At 37.6% G+C, this 19,050-nt stretch overlaps 1 protein-coding gene across 1 annotated transcript in view; it reads right to left on the minus strand.

The window, feature by feature from the left end:
* The window catches only part of ITGA8 (integrin subunit alpha 8), a 209,500-nt gene that overhangs the window by 145,327 nt on the left and 45,123 nt on the right, over window positions 1-19,050 (minus strand). Inside the window, exons 3-7 of the mRNA XM_036352197.1 lie at window positions 18,514-18,614; window positions 15,582-15,705; window positions 4,982-5,043; window positions 3,901-3,946; window positions 808-933 (exon numbers count right to left, since the gene is read on the minus strand). Coding sequence (XP_036208090.1) covers window positions 808-933; window positions 3,901-3,946; window positions 4,982-5,043; window positions 15,582-15,705; window positions 18,514-18,614 — 459 coding nt within the window. The remainder of the gene's footprint in view (window positions 1-807; window positions 934-3,900; window positions 3,947-4,981; window positions 5,044-15,581; window positions 15,706-18,513; window positions 18,615-19,050) is intronic.

The raw sequence follows: 19,050 nt of genomic DNA on the forward strand, positions 1-19,050 counted from the left end.
AACAAATATTGTAGCATAAAAGATTAAGGTTGTATAAAGAGAAAAATTAATCACACCAATATGAACACTTTTGTTCTAAATCCTGGAAGCATAATATTTCTGACTGTGGCAACAGAGTCTGAGATCACTTTTTAAAGCAGGATTGCTTCATAACCCACCTTGAAGTATAAATGGCGACCAGTGCATTTTAGTCACTGATTCATCATGATCAGACATGCCACTCAGAAAGGTATCGCTTGTGCTCAGGTTTTGCTACTTCTAATCACCACCAAGGCCTATTTCCTAATTTATTTAATGATGGTTTTCCACAAATTTCACTTAGCTCTAAAGTGAGGTGAGATCACAAAACATAACTATTTTTTAAATGCATTGATCAAAATGCCTATTAGAATACCACAGGTGGGAAACAATAGTGGTGAAATGGCATTGTGTGGTTTGCACATAATGAATTTTCAAACATTCTAGCAACTGGAAAGTCTCTTGCTGTTGTAGAAACTGGAAAGGCAACTATCATGTTGCCTGCATTGTAGTCCTGGGCAGCCCCACCAATACACAGTATCTATCACTGGAAAAATATTTTATGTGTCAGAGGCTATTACGAAGCCTATAAAATAGCTGTCAAATCATGTAGGTTATACATCATGACTGAATCAAAAGAAAGGAAAGCTAAGAGTCCATCTAAGCTAATAAGAAAAGAAAACATTTATAAGATGCCAAAATAATATCAGGTAACTGAGGAATAAACTATGTCCACACATTTAATATGTTTGTCCTTTGAGGAAACAAAAGTGTCTTGAGTTATCTCACCGAGGTAACTATCATCGTTGGAAGTTGGAGCCACTTGCGTCTGTTTTTCTCGAGCCAGCTTCCTTAGAATATCCTTGAATGAGTAATTGTCAATGATGTCTGCAATACTGGCTGTGATCACCTGACCTGCGTTCAAACAAATTATTACATTAACTACATGTCTGAACCTCTGAACAACACACACTCCTTTAAAAGTGATTATGGAATTGCTTGCATTTTCAACGATGGATTTTCTTCCTGCCACCAGAACTGCAAGTTGAAGTTGGTTACAGCTGGGAGAGCTTTCCATTCTGATGGAAGAACCAAGAATGAACTATATAATTTATCTGTCTCCCTTCACCATGCACAGCCCCCTACCTTCAAATGACAAGCATATCTAAGAGTGAAGACATCTGTAGGCAAAATTTATGTGATTAAATTTTTATTCCAGGACCTCTAGCTAGAACAAACATCATCCAGCTTTGATACCATCTAGCCAAGTTATAACTTCTTACTCGTGGGGAAACTGAGACCTAAAGAGCTTAAGTGCGTTCTCTAAGGTCACGTGGTGGTTTTGCTCCTAGGTATTTGGCATTACAACGAAGGTCTCCTTTGGCATTCTTTCTAATTAGACTTTTTGTGTTCTCACATAATACAGATGGTTTAAATCTAAAACATTTGATTAAAAATTGTGAAACATAGCTTTGTTAAAGGGAAAAATTACAAAATCTTTGAGCCATTTACTTTTTACGCTAAAATGTACACATGGAGTATAATATTATGAAAGTGGGAAACAGCTAGGTATAGTGAGATCCAGAATTTTAGCAAAAAAAAAAAAAAAAGGAATCCATGGCCACCAACATTGATATGACCAAAACTTTGGTTAAACTCTCCCATATAAAGCCACTATCAGAAGTCTTGAAATAGGCTTGTATTGGGACGAACAGAAGACAAAAAGATGGCCAGCAATTTCCCACTACAATGTTCATGCCTTCCAACATCTATTACGGACATCTAAGGAAAAAGTGCGATCTCATGCTCTTTGGGAGGAAAATAGAGGGATCCTTTCAAGAAACTAACATTTAACATTAATTTTAAAGCCAAGTTATTCTTTGGGAACTCACACATAATTCCCACAGTCTTGCTTAAAGTCCAAAAGGAATAAAACTGTCAAACTAGGCCATAAATATATCCAAATGACTGTGCCCGAATGACTGTTCTTATATTAAGACAATGGTATTTACACATGGATTTCTGAACAATGTCTGTCGAATTTGCCAATTTTCTCTAGGTTAAAGCTAAATACCCACTTCTGCCTTTTCTTGTTTCCTCTAGCTGCTTCTATAAACATTACAGTCTTAAGACTGAATAAAATCTTAAATTATCTGTCTCAGAGAAATGCTTCCTTGGTATGGCTAATTTTTGGAAAATCATCTGTATTAGGCATTTTCCAATTTAAGGAAAGAAAAAATTAAATTAATCAAGTGATTACAAGGCAATCTTTTTAAATGCAATTTTTAAATACAATCTTAATTTTCTATCCATCCACTGCATAAATTATATTGTTTTTCATTTGCAAAATAATTTTTAAAGGCTGAAATGTTAATTATTTGATGTTCATAGTTGTATATGTGTGAATTAAGCTTAACAGTAACTTCATATAAACTTTTATCATAAATTCATCTCTCCTGTATCTTTCCCATTGCTTTTTAAACATAATCAGATCTTTTGCAATTAAAAAAAAACACCCTCAGTCAATTATTCATCTTTCTCAGATTTTACTCTATCTTTATATTAAACTTTACAGCCAAAATTCAGTGTATATTCTCTATAATCTCTCATTAGACATCCTGTCCACAGCCATGGCTTCAGTTATCACATCATATAAGTTTGTTGTTTATTCAGCCACATGAGGTTGGCTAAATAGGTTGGTGTGGACCAAATGTCTTCATGGATCTGTGTGTAAGATCATTTCCACACAGTCCCTCCTCTCTTCATCTAGTTACTTCCTACTCAGGGTTCAGATCTCAGTTTAGGATTGCTTCCAAATTAGTTAACCTGTGAATCAGAGCGCCTTAGCCTGGTAGCTCAGTGGGTTAGAGCATTCCGATATGCCAAGGTTGCAGCTTCGATCCCCAGTTGGAACACTTATTAAGACTCAACCAGGCTTGGCTGATGTAGTCGCAAGAGGTCGCTGGTTCAATTCCCGGTCAGTGCATGGTCAGGGCATATGCACGAGTTGCCGGCTTGACACCCCCCTCACCCATAGGGTCTCTCTCTCTCTCTCTCTCTCTCTCTCTCTCTCTCTCTCTCTCTCTCTCTCTCTCTCTCTCCTCAATCAATAAATTTAAAAACCATAAGAATCAGAGTAACTCATCCCCTCTGGCAAATGCTATCCTGCCCCTGAATTCAGGTTTTCCTACTAAGCAGAATACAGGTTGTAGTCCAGCTCCCTATCAGCCAGTGTTCAGAGGATATAACACACCTACATACAGCCACCCTGGAGGAGCTTCCCATACTCTCATGGCACCATCTTGACATACCCTTCCTTCATAGTGAGTATCATGCCTGGGGTTTCTTAATACTTGTATGAATATGCCTTTAATGCAGCGGTTCTCAACCTGTGGGTCGCGACCCCTTTGGCAGTCGAACGACCCTTTCACAGGGGTCGCCTAAGACCATCCCGCATATCAGATATTTACATTACGATTCATAGCAGTAGCAACATTACAGTTATGAAGTAGCAACAAAAATAATTTCATGGTTGGGTCACAACATGAGGAACTGTATTTAAAGGGCCAGAAGGTTGAGAACTACTGCGTTAATGCCTGTGTCTTTCCCCAGGTCGTAGCCTCTGTGAAGGCAGGAGCAATGTCTGATTTTACTCATTATTTTGTCCCAAAGCCTGGCATAGCCTCAGTAAATAGTTGGTGAGTAAATGAATTAAGCAGCAACAGTATAACGAAGTACAAACTGAAATATTTCACTGAGTTGAGAAACTATAAACCTAGATATGAAATTAGCATAATAAAGAGTCAATGTTTGATGTTCCTGGGCTTCATCCGCTTGTTAGTAACAACAAATAGGCACGTATTCTCTGCTGACAGGACATACCTTGCCAATAAAAACTCCCAGGTCCTCCTACTATAAGGTCTCCATTCTACAAAACAGAAATGGCAATAATTGGAAAAGAAAAATAGGTTTTTTTAAGGGTGATAAATCACTGTTAATAATCTTTGTTCTAATAATTTCTTGGACATAAAAAAAAACAATTTTTAAAAGAGGCCTTTATATCTGAGTCATGCAGGCCATTTTATTTTCCTTTTTTGCTTTCAATTATTTAGTGTGCTATATTATATACTTTTAATTTGACTTAACTAAGTGAGTTGAATTCTCTCCCTTGAGAATATATAATTTCAGTTATTTGGCACTGCCTCAGGTAAGCAAATTATCTACATATTTATGAACAATTAGCAGACATGGCCTTTTGAGCCTTGGCAATAAAATGAAAATTCAGTTTCTATTTATCTCAAGGACACAGTAATGCCTATTTTTTCCATACACTTGCAAGCCCACCTTTCCCAAGAGAGAGAACAAAAACTAGCAAATACAAATTTTCTTTCTTATTTACAATCCCACCTTCTATCCTCTGCATCCTTAACTTTCAGTGTGGAAAGAAAAAAAGACAACAATGTTGATAAAATTTATACTATTTTTAAAACCATGGAATATTTGCCTCCTATATTCTCACTAGACAACTCTGTTTTTAATTTTGTGAAAGGATATGTGAATTTTAACACGTTAAGCCAGTCAATTACAGGGAAGAAATAAAACAATTTATAGATTCTTGTTAACTTTTCAGAAGCACATTTCTCTATTGAGTTTTTGAGATTTCTTTTTCATTAAAAAAAAAATGACAACCTCAAGGGGTAGGAAGAAAAAACTGTTGTTTTTCATCATATGTATTTTTGTATAATTTTAATAGGTTGTCATGTACATAGATTACTTTAATAGAAATAAAAAGTAAACAATAAAGATTAAAGTTGTCAAAAGAAGCTAGATACAGACCTATAGTTTATTTTGGTGGTGATGGTTACTGAGGGGTTGTGGGTGGGAGTGGGAGTGGGAGGGAGAGGTAAAACAAAAATCAAGCAGATAAGATAATATTAGAAGCTACAAGACCAAAGGAATTCACCTTATAAAAATCCAGACTAAATCCTGCTTGGCAGTAACCCTGGCCTTCAGGATCAGCATTACCTAGAATAATCAAAATACATGTTAATAATCAATTCAGGATATTCTGTCGTTTTCTCTATAGACTTCTAAATGCAAAATTGTCCATATGTGGTTTATATTTATTTCTAAATTCATTCCAAGTAATTTATTAAACATATTTCGGTCTATTTTCCTGTCCTAAATAACATGATTCTAATCTAGACGAATATCCACGGGAATAATGTCCCTTGGAATTATTATATTGGGTTTTAGAACTCATGTTTGTTTGAGGAAATAAAATCTCCATCTCTAACTATTTTCCAAGTGGCAGCAATGTGTTTCTGTGTTGCCCACATGTTCCTAGTGAAGCCGGACATGTCATTCTTAAAGGCAATGACCTATTGAGAAAGGGGAGCTGAATGTGGTCACCTGGCTGGATGCTTTCTGTTCTGGGGTCACCAATAGGATTTCAATTTTGATCCTCTCTAACAGGAATTTAACTTTAATATATTCTATTGTCATTAGTAAAGTCAATTTGGAAATTGTATTTCTGGTTACAATGAATCTCACATGAACACTGCAATGCTAGTGTTCACAAAGAGAAAACTCTCTAATAATGGCTTATTTTGTACTCTATCCAATATAATTCACTAACTGAATGTCCAATAGGATCTGATAGAGTGGCCAACATGTGGATTCCCTAGATATTGTTATAAAAAGTCTCTAGGACATTTGGATCAGGAATTTACTACTTGTCACTTATACTTTAAAGGAGTTCCCTACAACTTCTAAAGTGCTGAAATTAAAACCAAAATGTAGTTCAGTGGGGATGGCCTGAATCATTATATGGTTGGATAGGAATATGTAAATAATATTACTTCTCTCTTATCAAGGATATTCCTGAGTGGAAACTAAAGTAAGCAGGCAGGAAAGGAAATGCACACCCTCACAGGAAAAATGTATAGGCTGGGCATGTGCATCTTCCAGAAGCTTTTAAAAAATGGATCTGGTCTTTCCAGCTCTTCCTAGAATGTTTTCGGTTTTGTTTTGGGTTTCTTTTGTCATTACTTAGTTAATTTTAGCATTGTCATCATCCATTCTTTCCAGATGCTGCTTTTATATTTTAAAATAGTTTTCTACCTCATACACTGTAGTTTTTTATGAGATCTGTTTTTAATTCAAATGTCAATTAATGCTTTGTGTATTTAAGCTAAGGTCTTATTTCAGCTTTATTAAGGTATACTCAATATACAAAAAAAAAAAATTATACTTTTTAATGTATACAGCTTGGTGAGTTTGGACATATGCATACATCCATGATACCACCAGCACAGTCACCTTCTAAATTGTGTCCCTTGCTTTTTGTTGTTATTTTTGTGTGTGTGTTAAAAACAGTTGATATGCGTTTATGCTCTTAAAAAATTTTTACATTTTCTTTTTTAAATATTTTTTTATGTTTCAATTACAGTTGACATGCAATATTTTATTAGTTTCAGATTAGTACATTAGTACATTAGGACATTCAGTTAGTACACCCCAGTGGTTAGACATTACATAACTTGCTATGTGACCATCCCAATAAATCTCATACCTGTCTGACACCATACATAGTTCTTAGAATATTGACTATTTTCCTTATGCTGTACTTTACATGTCCATGAATATTCGGCAACAACAAATTAGTACTTCTTAATCCCTTCATCTTTTCACCCATCCCTCCCAAATCCTTCCAACTATCAAAATATTTTCTGTATCTATGATCTGTTTCTGTACTGCTTGTTCCTTTATTTTGTTTTTCAGATTCAATTGTTGATAGACATGTATTTATTGCCATTTTATTATTCATATTTTTCTTTTTTTTTTTCTTAAAGAAGACCTTCAACATTTCATGTAATACTGTTTTGGTGGTGATAAACTCCTTTAGCTTTTTCTTATTTGGGAAGCTCTTTATATGTCCTTCAATCCTAGATGATAGCTTTTCTAGGTAGAGTAATATTGGATGTAGGTCCTTGCTTTCATCACTTTGAATATTTCTTGATAATCCCTCTGGCCTGGAAAGTTTCTGTTGAGAAATCAGCTGACATTCTTACGTGAGCTTCCTTGTAGGTAACTAACTGCTTTTCTCTTGCTGCTTTTAAGATTCTCTCTTTGTCTTTAACCTTTTGCATATTAATCATGATGTGTGTTAGTATGGGCCTCTTTGGATTCATCTTGTTTGGGACTCTGTACTTCCTGCACTTATATGTCTATTTCTTTCAACAAGTTAGGGGAGCTTTCTGTCATTATTTCTTCAAATAGGCTTTCAATTCCTTGCTCTTTCTCTTTTTCTTCTGGTACCCCCATGAAACAAATGTTTGTACGTCTGAAGTTGTCCCAGAGGCTCTAGATGGTATCCTCATTTTTTTTATTCTTTACTGCTGATTCCCTGTAAATTATTCTTTATTTCAGTGAGTTCATCCTTCATTTCTGACTAGTTCTTTTTTATGATTTCCATGCCCATTTATATGCTGTTTAAATTTTTACTAAATACACCTAATCTTCCTCTAAGTTCACTAAGCATTCTTGTAACCAGTGTTTTGCATTCTTGTAACCAGTGTTTTGAGCTCAGTATCTAGTAGATTGCTTGTCTCCATTTTGTTTAGTTCTTCTTCTGAATTGTTGTTCTATTATTTTATTTGGGCCGTGTTTCTTTGTCTTCTCATGTTGGCAGCCTCCCTGTGTAATTATGTATTAGGTAGAGCTGCTACATCGTTTGGGCTTGTTAGAGTGGCCTAATATAGGAGGTGTCCTATAGGATCCAGTGGCACAGCCTCACCATTCACCCAAGCTGGGCACTCAGGTATGTCCCTCCCTTTCTCTATGTGGGCTATGTATATTCTCCTGCTGTAGTAGAGCCTTGATTGCGGATGGTATGTCAGTGGGAAAGATTTACCGCCAGGCCAGTCCTCTGCAAGGACTGACTGTGATCAACACAGAGGATCAGCTGTGCAGGGACCCAACCCACAGGCAAGACTTACTTCAGCAGGGCTCTGGTCCCACTGAGTCCACCTCTTGAATCTGTTGCTTGTGGAGGTGGGTGGGTGCTGCTTCAACATGTTCTAAAGCTGTCCACTGGGTGTTCTGGCTCTAGGGCCTCCAGGGAGATACAGGCCATGATCACCCAATCCCTCTGGCCACCCAGCATAAACTACAAAGCCACCTGCAGATGGCTGCTACTTGTACTGGCCTTTGAGGTGCCTAAAAGGGCTCAAGCTGTGAACCATGTCTGCCTCTAGTGCCAGGCTTGAGGCCACTTAGTGAGAGGTATGGGGCATGCTAAAGCCTGGTGCTGCTTGTTTGAGAGATTTTAGAAAAGTCTAAGGCAGCAGCGTCAACCTTTCAGACTTCACAGACCACCAGTAGTCCGCGGACCACCAGTTGGTGACCGCTGGTCTAAAGCATGAGCCAAGAAAGGCCATACATATGGAAAAGCCACTGGAAACAGCCTTGGGTGGGCCCACAAGTTCTTGGAAGTGGGGGGGGGGGGGTCTCAGGGAATCACAGGTGGGGGCAGTGATAGCCTAGTTGATGGAGACTAAGATATGGTGCCCAGCTGCTGACTCTATGGAGGAAGTGTTCAGAAAAGGAACAATGGCCTCTGCCAGCACTTCTGTCTAAGAGAAAGCTGCTCCTCCTGATCCTCCCCATATTTCCCTGTTGCCTTTCAAGCTGCTTTCCAAGCACTTGAGCTCAGAGGAAATGAGTCTGTGTACAGGCCCACTAAGAGGACCTGCCTGGGCCTCTAGCAGCCCTCCTTCTCAGCCACAATTCCTGCTGATTTTCACAGCTAGAAGTTATAGAAACTTCTCTTCCTGGCACTGGAACCCTGGCCTTGGAAGACTGGTGAGGGGCTGGGACCACCTCAAATCTTTGCCCTTCCTACTACTCAGCTAGATTTCAGGCAGTTCTGAATGATGGTTGTTCTGTAGTTTAGTTTTAATTTTGATGTTGTTTTGGGAGGATGTGAGTACTGCATTTACTTACTCTGCCATCTTGACCCTACCCTATTAACAATTTCTTAAATATATTGTATCGATTTTTTACAGAGAGGAAGGGAGAGGGATAGAGAGTTAGAAACATCAATGAGAGAGAAACATCGATCGGCTGCTTCCTGTACACCTCTACTAAGGATATGCCCACAACCAAGGTACATGCCCTTGACTGGAACCGAACCTGGGACCAGTCAGTCCGCAGGTTGATGCTCCATCCACTGAACCAAACCCCTTAAGACTTAACAACTTTTTTTAAGATTTTGTATTGATTTTTAGGAAGAGGGGTGAGAAGGGAGAGAGATAAACATCGATGTGAGAGTGAAACATTGATCAGTTATTTCCCACATGCCCTCCAGCAGGAATCAAGCCCACAACTTGGACATGTGCCTCGACTAGGAATCAAACTGGCAATCTTTTGGTATATGGGACAATGCCCAACCAAGTAAGCCACAACAGCCAGAGCTCTTAACAAATTTTTAAGTGCATGTCACCTTACAATGTGTATTAACAAAATTTGTTCTTTTTTTAAATATACTTTTTATTGATTTCAGAGAGAAAGGGAGTGGGAGAGATGAAAACACCAATGATGAGAGAGAATCATTGATCAGCTGCCTCCTGCATGCCCCTCATTGGGGATTAAGCCTGAAACCCGAGCACCTGCCCTGACCAAAAATCAACCCATGATCTCCTGGTTCATAGGTCAATGCTCAACCACTGAGCTATACCAGCCAGGCTGTTCTTTTTGTTTTTTGTTTTTTTTAAATCCTTACCTGAGGAAATATTCGTTGATTTTTATTTTATTTTTATTTTTTTAGTTAAAGGGCAAGGGAGAGAGAAAGAGAGAGAAACATCGGTGTGATATAGAAATACTGATCAGTTGCCTTCCTGTATGTGCAACTGGGGATTGAACCTGCAGCCTAGTTATGTGCCCTGACTAGGAATGGAATCCAAACTTTTCAGTGTATGGGATAACACTCCAACCAACTAAACCACACCAGCCAGGGTGACAAAATATGTTCTTTATAACTATATTTTGTGCTTTTTAGTAATGAATGCTATAAAGCTCCCTAAATGCTCATCTTTAAAACATCAAATATCTGTCTCATCAGAAATTCATGTTTATAAATACTTGTATGCATCCAGTAATAGATGTGAATAAATGGTATATAATTATGTAAACATATATATGCAATCTTGAGTATATTTCAGACATGTATTTTTTAATGCATAAACCTTTCTAAAAATCTTTTTTTAAATCAACTCTGATGTTTTTATTTTTAACAGTGTAAATTATTCAAAAGAGGAAATATATGACCATGTTTCAAACAGGAAATTGAAAAAATAAGAGAAAATAGTAATTTTTCTTAAAATTTATTGAGAAAATAGCCAACTTCAAATGTTTAAGTGGTGATTATAATAGAATGTGAGTTCCTTCTTTTATAAAGTAAGTTTCTCTCTTAGAATTATAGTTCATGATGGCTGAAGGAATCTTTCCTCCTGTAACTTCAGAGCATCTGTAAATTTACAGTTATGTTGCAGAGTGAACTCAGGTCAAGGGAATCATGCTGACTGTTCACTATTCTTTGTTGGCTTTCAAAGTAGAATGAAGGATGTGTGTTAACCATCTCCAACTGATTTATGAATGACTAAAGTAGGAGCTATCAGCCTGCCATTAATATGAATGAGCCTATTAGCGTCCACATTGCTCACACTAACAGTGGAGGGGGTTTGTGGTGTAGAATGAACATGAGAGCACTCTTTAAATTCTGTTTTTTGAAAATAATATTGCTGATGTTCCTGTTCTGCGAGATTGACCATATGCTCATGAACAAGCTGGCTTTGTGCTAATAAACTGTGAACTCCTGAGGACAGGAAGTCTGCTCCTTAGGTGGATTGGTGGGAGAAGAAATACTCATGGTTGGAGAAAGACTAGTAGGAGGATGTGAAACCAAATGAATTCCCCACACATCTAGATGCCACATGCTGAATTTTAATCTGAGCTCTCTCATCATATAGGCAGTCAGATAAAAAAGCAGAATGGCCCTAGCTGGTGTGGCTCATTTGGTTGGAGTGTCGTCCTGTATACTGAAAGGTCAAGGGTTCAATTCCCAGTCTGGACATATGCCTGGGTTGCAGTCCAGTCTCTGTTGGGGTGCCTACAATAGGCAACGGATCGATGTCTCTCTTTCTCTTTCTCTTTCCCTCCCTTTCCTTCTCTCTAAAATCAATAAACATATTATAAGGTGAGGGGGAAAATGGCAGAACAAAAAGCAGTGACCAATTTTACAAATGATTATCCCGTACATTAGTTAGAAGAATATATCATCAAGGCAAGACACCTGTGAAGGATGGACTCAGCATTTTAGCGAGGATAGTTTACTCTTATGGGGAAGTGTTGTAGTTGGCAGTTAGATAGACATGAGCAGAGCATGGCCAGGTACAGGAGGTCACCAGGGCAGAAAGCCCGGTGTCTAGCACCGGACAATTGGAGGTTTGGACCTCGACCCCAGGGTAACCTTTCCTTCCCTAGCATAACACTGGAGGCAGTTTAGACCCCCTGACCTTTCCTCCCTAGACATAACATCTAGGCCTCAGTTGTATTTCAGCCCCAGACCCAGAAAAGAAGCAAAACCAGACAAGCAAAGAGGCTGACCTCAGGACCAGCTGCATTGAATAAGGACCCCTTGCCCTGAAAGGGCACGCCTGGAAAACTGCTGAATATTCTATTGAATCCTTCCCCTGGGACCTGCCCTAAAATCTCCACCCTTAGGACAGAGGACCCAGGCGCTCTCATTCCTGGAAGCCCAACAGTGCCTGCCCCCTCCGCCTTTCTCTCTCCTTCCCCACAGGGAGTCACCTTTACCTTCCTCACTCCTGAACTCCAAACTCCAAGGGCCCTTCTTTTGCCTCTGTAACTTGTTTCCTGAGCCATTTCTTCCACCTCTATGACTTTCTAAGTAAATGTTCTCTTACAGTTTGAGTCTTGGCTCTGAATTCTTTCCTAGCCAGAACTCAAGTACTGAAATTGCTGAACCAAGTCTGGTCTGATCCCATCAGTTTAACACCTGGTGCCGTTCCCGTGGCTGCTGACAGTATCTTTAGTAAATCATGAGAGGTATGATGTGGAGAGGTGTAAAAATTGATGAAACAAGTTCAGTATTGAATCTCAGCTCTACCATTTATTTTCTGGGTAGGTTAGGGATTTATCTTTCTACCTGACTTTTATAGCTAATAACAACAACTTCTTACTGAATGCAGGAACACAGTACCTTCAGTGGAACATGGCACAAAATACACCTCTTCTTGCTGTAGCCGATGCCTGGAAAGCGCCCCATTTCCCTACTTCCACAGGCATTTGCGAAGAGAGCCCTTCCCATGGTCCTGTTAAAAGTTCCTCTCTCCACCCAGGCCATGTCACTCCCCTCTCTTGACTTGCTATATTTTTCTTGGTAGCACTCTTCACTACTTGAGATTATATTAGAAACTTATTTATTCTTTAAAAATTTTTATTGAGATAAACTTGATATAACACTGTACTAGTCCAAGGTGTACAACATAATTTGATATATGTATATATTGTGAAATGATCACCACAATAAGTTTAGTTAACAGCCATCACCACACATAGTATGGTTTTTTGTTTTTCTTGTGATGAGAGTTTTTAAGATATACTGTCTTAGCAACTTTCAAACATATGCTATAGTATTGTTAACTATATTTACAAATTATGTTGTACATTGCATCCTTAGAATTTATCTTATAACTGGAAGTTTGAACCTTTTCACAACCTTCACCCTTTTAGCTCCCTCCATCACCGCCACCATTGGCAACCACCAATCTGCTCTCTGTATCTGTGAGTCTGGTTTTATTTTTTAAGATTTTGCATATAAATGAGACCATACAGTATTGTCTTTCTCTGTCTGGCTTATTTCACTTAACATAATGGCTTCCAGGTCCATCCATATTGTCACAAATGGCAGGATTTTCTTCTTTTTGTGGCTGAGTAATATTCCATTGTGTAGGTATACCATATTTTCTTTATCCATTCATCTGTTGATTACCACTAAGTTTATTTCTATGTCTTGGATAATATAAATAATGTTGTAGTGAACATTGGGGTGTAGATGTCTTTTCAATATTGTGATTTAATTTCCTTCAGATAAATACTCAGAAGTAGAATTGTGGGATCTGAACTTATTTATTTGCATATTTTTTGTCTGTCGTCCCCTCCCGCCCCTCAATGTAAGTTTCTTAAAGACAGGGGTTTGTTTTCTCTTTTTCTGTGCCTTAATCCCTAAACATAAAATAATTAGTGCTCAATGGGTTCAGTAAACATGTGTTGAATGATTACATAATTGATTCTTATTATCTATAAGAAATCCCTCTTTTAAAATCATTTAAAGTGAAATCCAATTTTTTTTTTGTTAATCCTCACCTGAGGACACTTTTTTCCACTGATTTTTTTAGAGACAGTGAAAGGGAAGGAGGGAGGGAAGGGGGGGAGAGAGAGGGAAAGAAACATCAATGTGAGAGAGACATATTGATTGGTTGCCTCCTGGACTTGCCCCTCACCCCAGAGAATGAACCCAGTATGTGCCATTGATTGGAACCTCACCCTCAACCCCTTCATCTGCAGGCCGGCATTCGTAACCACTGAGCCATGCCTGCCAGGGCAGTGAAATCCTAATTTCACTGATATTCATTCAGCTGACATTTGTCATGATATAAGAAAGTGGATAACTTATTTTGGTATTTTAAAACATGAAATCATAATCTTTTTCGTGCCAAAATCCTCACCCAAAACCATCAAAGTTAGCTGTTCCACGCCCAATCATTTAGATCTCTAACTCTCAGCAGTCCCTTTATTAACCTTCTTTTGTCACTGTCCATTCTTTATCTTCACGGATTTATTTCTGATACTTGCTCATTATCTTGTCTAAAGAAATCTTGAATTTTAAAAATAGTAACTGAAATAGGGAAATTTTACTTATAGTTTTGGGAATCTAATTTAGGATTGAGTTTTAAAAAATCAATACCCTGAAACCATCCACTAGAATTATCTTTCTAATGCCATTTTCCTCAATGTGGTCTTGCGAATTATCAAGAAAAAGGATAAAAATCCTTTGGTTGCTTCTTGATAAATTCCAATGACCTATGGGATACACAGAAAAATTGAAAAGTGCACAAGGACTCTGAGTGTATGAAACAATCACTAATAATGTCCCAATGTCCTCGGGTATGCCACCAAGATGAAGTGATTAAACAGCAGTGCCCCGGAGAAGGCACTGGAAGATTCCTAGAACTACCAAATGAGATGAGGACCCTACTTACAGAGAGTCTTTTTGAAAAAACGAGGATTAGATACCTAGAGGAGAAAGTTGTATCATGCAGATAACCTGCGTACACAGCTGCCAAAGAAAGCAACAGCCATTGAGAGCACAGGCTGGACAGCCACTGGCATGCAGTGTGTCCCCAGGTCCAAGCATGAATGTTCACCGAAAAATACAAGGCCTTACAAAGTGACGGGCAACAAGCATTTACTTAAGGTAAAAAGCAATAGCTATTTGGGAATTACTGGTTCAGGCAAAAGCCCAAATATTGTTCTGATTAGGAAACAAAGGCTAGGGGTATTTATGAGAAAGGGAAGGGGAGCAATTACATAAATAGAAGGAACGCATAAATGGCACAGCACAGCTAACAGAGTGACGCTAATTCTAAACAATGTTTTTAATTTTCAATCCAGTAGCCATCAGTCAAGTAGTCATAATATCTGCTTTCTTGTTATCTTTGCAAACAGTTCTTTGGGACACAATGTTGCTTTAGGCCCAGTGTACAGGGTATTTTTCCGTTTTAACATTCCAAAGGGTTGAGGCATAGAAGTGTAAGGCAGTTCCTCTGGGATGGCAGCTCTGGCTCCATTTTAAAGTGGCTCTGTTTAATATACATATATATATATGCATATATATATTAATTATTATTATTATTACTCACTAACACCATTAGTGTGGTTAAGAAGTGGGCAGTCAGCATTCCTTAGATTGTTGTGTGAATTTTGAATACCAAGCAAGAGTTTAAGGCAGGGGTGGGCAAACTTTTTGACTCGAGGGCCACAATGGGTTCTTAAACTGGACCGGAGGGCCGGAACAAAAGCATGGATGGAGTGTTTGTGTGAACTAATATAAATTCAAAGTAAACATCATTACATAAAAGGGTACGGTCTTTTTTTTTTTTTAGTTTTATTCATTTCAAACGGGCCAGATCCGGCCCGCGGGCCGTAGTTTGCCCACGGCTGGTTTAAGGCCTAAGATAAGGACCCAATCAATTCTACCGCAAAATATCTAAAACCCAGAAATTTTCTAAAACACAGAAGAGGATCAGCAGAACCCCATGACTTGGCCCTCATGTTACAGCAAGGCATCTTGTAAAACTGTAGTGAACTTTACCCCCGTCTCATTTTCTTTCCCATCGGCATTTTGACATTACCTGCACTGTCTACCACAGAAAAGCTCTTGAGCTAAATTTCAGTTTCAAGGAATAAAAATAACTTACTGTTCCGACAAGGAGAGTACTCAGCATATGCACTGAAATTCTGAATTGCTACATAGCACGTGCCAACTGGGTCCTTTTCTGGTGTGGATTTCAGAGTTCTCCAGTGATATAAGGGAGCACAAGCCTGTGAAACATCAAAGAAAAGCAATGTTTTTTTGATGTAGGTTCCCCATACTATGATTTGATTTGACTTGTTGAGTAATATGCCTAAATCTGTGACAAACTATGTTAATTATCAGGTGAATTAATTGGCCTCCAGCATGCTAATGAGTACTTCAGTAGTCACAGTTTATTAAATTTACAAAGCCAATTTGTTAACATTAATGCACCATAGAATTGGAGCAAATTAAACATATACAAAGAAATGCAGTTTTCCCAGATGATTTTCAATTATATAAAAGTAACTTGGCAAAAGTAAATATTTCATTACAGCAAAGAACTCACACTTTTTAAAAATTGGGTCTACATAAAAGCAAATGGTTATTTAAACAGTGAATTAATCAGTGTGACATCTTAAAATGAGAACAAGTTCTGTTTTTTGTCACATTAAATGAAATTACTCTCAGATCAAAGGATGCAGACAAGTTTGTAAATCTCTGTTTTGTGGATTCTCCTGGTTTATCATTGAAGGTATATCTAAAGACTTTTAAAAACAATGACTTTCTTTTGGCTACACTAAGCTTTTATCACAGTGTTCTTGGCTTTATTTTTCATTTACTGGCTTTTATTCATGGCAAACCAACAATTAATTTAAACAACAATAAGGAAAACATGATTCATGTATGGAACATTCTGGTTGCTTCTTCAGAAGCTTAGGTTCTAACGAGCGTGGTATTTGAAAGGATACCAAATGTGAAAGAAGATATATGAAATCCTCTTAAGATCCCTTGTCTTAGGGCCCTCTTAGTGAACTGACACAGTCTGTGGTTAATACATTGAACATAAGGTGAGAATGGTGAGGTTTGAGCAGTGCAAGCATTCACCTATGTGATTCCATACTGTGCCAGCTGGCCTCACCTTCCCTGTCACCATAGGGTATTTAAATATCTTGACAATTCTTTCCAGTGCTTGCTTGCTGTCAACTCTAAAATGTTATTCTTTTTATAGCTGCTCAGTTTCACACTGATCCTATATAATAAAAGCCTAATATGCAAATTGACCAAACGGTGGAATAACCAGTTGCTATGATGCGCACTGACCACCAGGGGGCAGATGCTCAACACAGGAGCTGCCCCCTGGTGGTCACTGCATTCCCACAGGGGTAGTGCTGCTCAGCCAGAAGCCGGGCTCATGGCTGGCTAGTGCAGCGGCAGTGGCAGGAGCCTCTCCTGCCTCCATTGCAGGTGGGCAGTAAGGAGTGAGGGATCCCAGACTATGAGAGCACCAGACTACGAGAGGGATGTCTGACTGCTGGCTAAGGCCCGATACCTGGGGAAAGCAGGCCTAAGCCAGCAGGTGGACATCCCCTGAGGGGTCCCAGACTACAAGAGGGCACAGGCCAGGCTGAGGGGATCCCCCCCCCACTCCCAGTGCACAATTTTTGTGCACCAGGCCTCTAGTGTTAAATAAACTGATGTGATATATTTAAGCTTTGACCCAAACTTAATATGTACAACTTGATACCTATAATCTTCAAAATGATACTTCTGTTTGCCAAAAATTTGAAGTTCTAAAAATGTCACTTAGAGTAGAATTTAATTCTTGATTCTGCTAAGTTCAGTGCTCAAATAAAAAAAAAAAATTAACTTGAATATATTCTATATTATCCTATTTCCTGTGCATTTTCCTTGAAAATGTAAGCATGCCTCATAATTAATCACTTTTATTATAAATGTAGCATACGATTTTCTTTTCAATGATTCTGAAGGCATCTACAATTATCGAATAAAAGCACAACAATTATGTTACAGATATTTTTAAGACTTAAAGAATCAATACAGAACACCACAAAAAAATTAACCTCCAATAGTTTATTAGATAGAACTAGCTTTTCAATAGTAATCCACATAAATCATACACCACTAAAGTATAAAAATTTTTTTACCAATTCTGGAATGTGAGAACTATATCAGTGCAAATACAATACAAGAGCATATTGTAAACGCTAGGTTTGTAACTAGAAAGGGCTATGTATATTTTATATATTACCTGTTTTATGTCAAAATCTTTTGGGGGGTTAACCACACACCAAATAAAGCAAGGCATTTTCTTTATTAAATCATAATGTAAACAGCTTTTTAAAAAAATCCTAAAAGCCAAAGTTACTGCTTTATTATTGTAAGGAAATTAAAGCCAACAATTTTTAAAAGTCCCCTGACAAAACAAAAAAAATTACGGTTAGCTTAATGCAGTCATTTATTTCTCAATAATTTAGACATATGTTATTGCTCAGAATAATAAGAGAATAGAATCATGAAGTCATAGCATTTTAAAGTTGAAAGCTATTTGGCAGTGAGATTTTTATTTTATTTTAAAAAGTATTAATGTACTCAGAGAACCATGTAAGTAGTAGTTATATTTTTAAATAAAGCTTTCCTTTAGTCCTAAAAAGGATCAATGACACCACCATAGATTAACTTTTAATGAATTCTAATAATAGTAGTCCTATTTTTCTGGTCTATTTTTAATCAGCTCTTCAATGTACCTCTGTAAGGTGGAGCTATTATTTTCCTATCTTCCTTAGTTGTTTTTGAAATATTTGAAAATATCTCATTGATCTTCTGGAAAAAAAGCTTTATTTCATATGGTTTAAAAATGCAAAATAGATTATTTAATTTTAAGTATTCAATTTCTGTTTTAAAATGTTGATAAGATTATCATTGAAAGTCTGACATGTTCTTGCATGAAAGGGTTTTTGTAAATATGAGTTTTTAAAGCATTTCTGTGTACACTTAATTCCAGAGCCACCCCACAGCCCATGATTCATACTCACCACCACTTTCCCTCTGTGAGCTCTCACTGCTGCTCCAAACCATTGATTCGATTTAAACTCTATGGGTTCCTTGGTTCCATTAACTCTGATCTTTCTGTTGTCTGACAAGGAGTACATCAATTGTTAATAACTTGTAAAATATGGCAGCCAATTAAAGTACGTAATAATAAATTCATCTATTAAAAATACTTGAAAAACAGTTTTTATAGGTGGGAGCATTTCTCTTTGACTAAGTCTAAGCTTAACTTTCCATTTAGAACATTACCAATCAAATAAAAAGATGTATTTGAACATGACATTTCATCACTTAACTTAAAAGGAGCATTTTACTACTTATATTTTCACACAACTATAAATCTGCTGTGGATTCTGACATTCTCAAATCTATACTATTGTCATTGATTTGTATCAGATCAAAGACCAAACATTTATAACTGCTCTAAAGAATTTCTATTCTTTTCCAATAGTAAAACACATGGGAATGCCCCTAATGGGGGAAGCACAAGCTTTCTCAGCATGGCTTAGCAGGAATCAACA

This window comes from Myotis myotis, unplaced genomic scaffold (genome assembly GCF_014108235.1).
Source record: "Myotis myotis isolate mMyoMyo1 unplaced genomic scaffold, mMyoMyo1.p scaffold_m19_p_1, whole genome shotgun sequence".
NCBI classification, from domain to species: domain Eukaryota; kingdom Metazoa; phylum Chordata; class Mammalia; order Chiroptera; family Vespertilionidae; genus Myotis; species Myotis myotis.